Source organism: Chinchilla lanigera, unplaced genomic scaffold (genome assembly GCF_000276665.1).
Source record: "Chinchilla lanigera isolate Chin_1 unplaced genomic scaffold, ChiLan1.0 scaffold00006, whole genome shotgun sequence".
Taxonomy (NCBI): Eukaryota; Metazoa; Chordata; class Mammalia; order Rodentia; family Chinchillidae; genus Chinchilla; species Chinchilla lanigera.
Window position 1 is genome coordinate 264,886 of NW_004955407.1, and position 6,000 is coordinate 270,885.

At 35.7% G+C, this 6,000-nt stretch overlaps 1 protein-coding gene across 2 annotated transcripts in view; it reads right to left on the reverse strand.

Moving 5' to 3' along the window:
• Positions 1-6,000, reverse strand: part of Crybg3 (beta-gamma crystallin domain containing 3) — a 125,703-nt gene that overhangs the window by 61,571 nt on the left and 58,132 nt on the right. For both annotated transcript variants that reach the window (XM_005375490.2, XM_013503474.1), the window contains exons 7-8: positions 5,760-5,907; positions 522-658 (exon numbers count right to left, since the gene is read on the reverse strand). In XM_005375490.2, coding sequence (XP_005375547.1) covers positions 522-658; positions 5,760-5,907 — 285 coding nt within the window. The remainder of the gene's footprint in view (positions 1-521; positions 659-5,759; positions 5,908-6,000) is intronic.

Genomic DNA, 6,000 nt, shown 5'->3' on the forward strand with positions numbered 1-6,000 from the left:
GCACCTATCTGGAGGTGAACTAACAACCTTTAGAATCAGAGAGGCCTAGTATCAAGTGAGTGCTGACCAGCTAACAGCCTGGGGCAAATTGCTTACTATAACATGAAGTTAGCATTGCCTGCTTTCAGCAGAAGAGGAATAATAAGCAAAAAAGGGATAGGTGGGAAGGCATTCATACTCAGGACATCCCTGAAAGAGTTCAGCCTCCAGCATTTTAGGCCAGGGACATGTTTTTATTTCTCAACTCCAAAATGTGTTGGATTAAAAGTCAATCCATCTATCAAGAACTATGTCTGAGGATTCTATACCTCTTCCTGTGATTCATACATCAAAGTCTTAACTGGATCCACAGAAAGACAGAATCTATAAACCTTGTAGTAGTCTTTCTTGGGTATCCAGGAGCATCAGTGAAATTAATTGACTAAAACTCCAGAAATATGCACATCACCTATTGAAATATGAAACACTCTGTTAATGCAGGTAGCCATCAATCAGTATAATAAAAGGAAAGTGATACATACACTCCTGATTTCACAGTGAAGGACACAGATTTGGAAATGTTCAGTTCTTCCAGGTCAGGAACTGCTCTCTGTATATACACAGGACAACAAGCCAGGTCAGACTGTGGGTGAAGCTCTATCTCTGGAAGGCTGCAATTCTGAAAACAAGAATAATTTGACTTTGAAATCATCTAGAGAGAAACACAGGCTAGTATTCTCAAAATCCTGGACATACAATTGCTCTCATTGTTCAACTGAATATCCTCACAAAAAACAACATGAAGGAAATATTGTTGCTCCTTAATCACTGCTTAAAATAAGTTTTTCTAACAAGTCATGTTAACATGAAAACTATAACTATTATTGATGGAAAGCCTATTGTCCCAATTCTTCCTGCTTTGTTCTTTAAGTACTTATTTCATTAAGCAATGTTCAGAGTTACCAAAGGACTTGAGTGCCAAAAGTCCATAAGCCTTCCTTTTTAGGCACATAACAAAGCCACAGGGGAGGAAGGGAGTTAAATAAAAGCTGATCTCATGGTGGTCATAAAAAATAAAAAACAGAAAGTTACTACCCCTTCAGTGTGTTTATCTAATTTACCCTGACAAAAGTAGGAATTAGAGGTGATGGTAAAGGAAATCTGTTTTCCTAATTGTAAGACTCAACTTTCTTTGGTGTAAGTCGGTTTGATGAAGAAAGGTATTATGAAGATTAACTACACTCTATCATGGTCTTACCATCAAGCACTCACTGTTACTATGTCCCTCTTTCACTTGTGCAGCTTTCTCCAACTTCAAGAAGGCCCTCATTACAGCCTAGTACTAATGAAGCACAAGCTACTCTTTATACAGCTCAGAACAGCTCTTCCCTGTGACACTTCTTGGCTCAAGGTCTAATCACATCCAACACGTAGTTCTGTTTGCCTTTTGTAGTCACTTCCCACAGCTCTGCAGTCTACTAGATGTCACGCTGTCTCTGCTCCCACCCTGGTCTGTGTGCTTTGCAGCTGTTTCCAGCACCTCAACTGAAGAGATAACTCTGCATTCAAGTTATAACTAAACAAACCAACCAACCTTAGTCTTCTTTAGGAAATTAAACATTACAAACAATTTCCCCTTCTCTGAAATTAGATATCCTTCTGTCTGAATATACTATCTCAGTTCTCATGAGGGTTTAATTATACTACTCAAATATCAGTAGTATAATTCTCACCTGTGACATTTTGAAATTCAAATCAATAGTTAAGTGCAACAATGGTCAGAAGTGGCATGTATTTGAAATGGAATAATTATATATTTAGTATAAATTCTATAATTTTAAAGCAGCAATTTTACATTCTTTAACCTTTCCCCAAAGTGAGTTCTCAACCATTCTCACAATATATGAAGCAATTTAGGATGCTAAGTAGAATATAAAATACTGTTCAGTGTTAACATGCAATATATTTTACTAGAACATGATATCACAATTATCTTTCCAAAGTGATGTTGTTTAGGCCAAAAAGTGGTGCTGAATATAAACAGACCATTAAAATAACAGAAACTCAAATTTGTATATTATATGCCCTATACACTATTCTACTTCTCTAAAAAAGTACATAAAATCAAGCAAATTTATACATCTTATTTTCAGAAAGTTAGCTGTACAGAGCAATGTACTAGAAAAGGATAACTTAAAATCTCCTTTAAAATATAACAATGTATTTCTTTTTGAAGTTTCATTTCAAAAATAGCCAGAAATGTCCAGAATAGTCACCTGTCAATCTTCAATGGTCTTTTGTATGCTATTAATAATAGTGTCCCAGTGGCATTATTTCAAATACTGCCATTTAATGTTCCCCCAGGGATTGGAGGTACAGTAACAGAATACATAACTAAGTGTCTCACATAAACAAGTTTCCTCTGTATTGTATTATAAAAACAATGTTTGGGTGGTGTACTTTCAAAGGGAAAAAGCTAAGAGGCATTCATGTCTACAAAACAGAAGGAAACAACATAGCTGTAAAAGCATACTGACAGCTTAAGAACTGAAAATAAAATGAAGAAGGTATAGTTCTCAGGTACGTTTACCAATTTTTACTTCAACTGATTGGATTGAAAAAGACTTTACTAAGTTCTGTCTTCATGGCAGCTATTCACAGAAATAGTATATTTTTAAGGAACTGTGCAGTTGCTAACAGACAAACACTAGTAACTGAGGGCATGTTGTAATAGCCTAGCAACAACAGTTTACTGGCTTCCCCCAGACTCTTGTAGTCATGCTACACTTTCCAAATACAGTATATCTAGTTGTAATTCATAAGCTTAGGCCATTCTAATACTTGGTGCAAATGGAGGCAAAGTTACAGAAGAGAAACAGAGTACAAAAGAATTATAGTAACAAAAACAGAAAAATCTATTTCCACCTTAAGTTTCTGATCTAACAATGGACCTCTGTCTTCTTGATGCATTATGATGGTGCAACCTGAGTAATTTCTTTTCTTTTTTTAAAATTTATTTTAAGAATAAAAGAAGGAAAACATATTAACAAACAGACATCCATTTACAAAACAGCATAAGAACAATACACACAATAGAGTTACAGACAAAGTGGTAGGAAATTAACAATGTTTGTTGTATTACACATTGATATCTTCAAAGTGATTTCTCAGTAAAACAAATAGAGACATGCAAGACTGATCAAATAATCATTAACTGTTCCTTTCAGTAAAGCGATAGAGGTCAGTAGTACAACTATGTTAGCTATCCTGTACATATATGCATAAATTCCCCATCTTTCTTTTCTCTGTTCCCTCACCCCAGTTACTGTTTACTTTTGAGCATTTTCCTTTCTTTTCACAGTGTGTGTCATACCTCCTAATTTTTATTCACTCTTCCAGGTTCTCACAGTAGTGAGACAATACGTTGCTTACACATCAACCTGAGTAATTTCTGTCCATAAGGAAAATGTCATTAAATATACAGTAAACACATTAATTTGAAATTCTGAATTGTTCTAATTTGAGAAAAGAAAACACCTGAGCCAAGAGTCACACTGCACTATTATTGTCACTTTGACTTATTTTCACTGGGAATGTGAGGTGCAAAGATGAGCCTTGAGTGCAACCCAAAGTTTCTGAAAATTGAGGGCACTTTCAATAGCTGTTCACGGCCAAGGGACAACATCATGGCATCTCTGAAGGACAGCAGAGGTTCAGGTACTTATATGACAGCAGCCAAAACTAAGACGTAAGACTCACAAAGTTAGCACGGGCCTCGGTGAGCGTGGTCCGGCAAGAGCACATGAAGATGGAGCTGTTCACAGGGAGAACTGTACTGGAGACTGGGAAGCAGTGTGATGTCAGATACTTCATAAAATATTTAAAACAACGTTAATCCCTTTTCTGTTTAAAGCTTCATAGCTTTATTTTCCTTCCTCACTTAAAGTTGTTGGTCTGCTCAAGACATGTGAGCACTAACACTGTGACTAAAACACAAAATGACTCTAAGAACAAACAAAAAATGCAAGCATGATTTTTTTCTTATAATATTTTCTAAGCAAATAGTGGTTGTATAAATTTTCACATATCCATCATCACCAGATTAAATTTGCTTGATTTGATTCTTGTATGATTTTAGGAGGGCTGGAGGGTGGCTAACTGCCAAATCTCTTTTTTGTTTGTTTGTTGGGGTTTTTTGTCTTTACTTTTTCCCACTAAGCTTGTCATAGTACCTGATATTCACAGGGAAGTAACAAAAGATCAGGTGGTGCCAATCCCAGGAGACTCCATCTACAAACTATGCATTTCAAGGACTTTCCTGTAATAAGCTAATTGAGTGAACACTCAAATGCTCTTTGCAGAACTTATGGGCCACAGAAAACCTTTCAATAGTAGGCACTGCCCTCTCTGCTTTAGTCATCTTCATCTCCTTCAGTACCACTGAGCCATCAATGCCTCCTCCTTATGTGTCAAACATGACCCAGCGAGAACTCCAACACATTTCTCCCACAAACTCCTATTTATTTTTTCAAGATTCCAATCACATGCTACCTCCTCCGGATGACATGCCACTTTCTAGAGGGAGAGGTGCCTCTTCTCTGTGTGCCCTCAGGGTCACGTGGAGCACTTCCCTTGTGCTATGGTCAGGTAATTCAGCTGTTTCTAGCCAAACTTTAACAACTTAGGGTAAGGGACCTTACCTCACTGCCCCCAATCATATCAGGTTCAAAGGCAAACACAAGTATTTGTTTGATATACATTTCTTTACAGTTTTGATTCATATAAAATACATACAGGTATGCCTTTATGATTAACTTGAGTTTTTCTGTGTGCTACCTTTAATTTTTCTGTGTTTTTTCTATAGATGCTAATAGTAAATAATGTCAATCAAATCATGATAGGGTTCACCTCCATTCATAATTTTTAAATATATAACAATGTCTTGAAAAATATATGTACACAAGACTGTCACATGAATGACTGCACTATATCATATATTATGTTACTGCTGAAAGAAATGTTAAGAATACATGAGAACACGAGAGGAAATTCTGTCCTTATCTGAGATCTGCCCTTATCAATAATTTACCCCTCCTCTAAACACCACAGAACCTCTCACAAAATGTTTTATTATATTGGAAACCTTCATCTTCAACAGTAAGTTTTAAGGCCATGCATATAGATTAGTAGCACAGTGTCTGCCTGGTAGCAGCAAGGTCCTGAGTTTGATTCCTGGTACCCTCCCCCCGCAAAATAGGTTTTAAACAAAAACAAAAAAGCAATACTTTAGCATCCTCTCCTAATCCTTCCTTCTCTAATGTACCCTAACACACTCATACACACACAAACACACATGTGCACATACAGCTATACCAAAAAGTAGCAATCCAAACTAGAAAAAAAATATACTTGGAAATATTAGTTTTCTTTCTAAAGATCCTGGATAGTACAATACTACAAAAATATACACATGAGCCAGCACGTGGCATTTTATGGGCCACATTAATTTAAATTTTAAATTACAATTCATGTCAATATTTTATATGTATAAATTTTAAAATGACCAATATGATAATAAAGATTAATGAAAGTGGTACAAATATTAGCATCTATTTCTAAGCACTACTACGCCATACCATAGCTTTACTATATAAGAAAATTATAAAAATAGGCAAAAATGTAACTCATTGGTAGAATGTCTTCAAAGCTCTGGATTCAATCCCCAATAACACAACAACAACAAAACAAAAAACAAAGAAAGAAATGAACAGTTCTGTTACCTTTAGGACTCGTTTGATAGAACCCAATACAAAGTTTCTTTGTGGGTGCTTTCTGTTATGAAGAATCCAGTCACGATTTAATACCGTTTCTCCTTCTTCTAACACACATTTCTGGCCTTGGAAATGTGGTTTCTCATATAAAATCCAGCTAAATAAATACAAGTGTAATGATCAGTTACATTTAATTTTCTAAGAAATTGTGGTTTCTCATATAAAATCCAGCTAAACAAATACAAGTGTA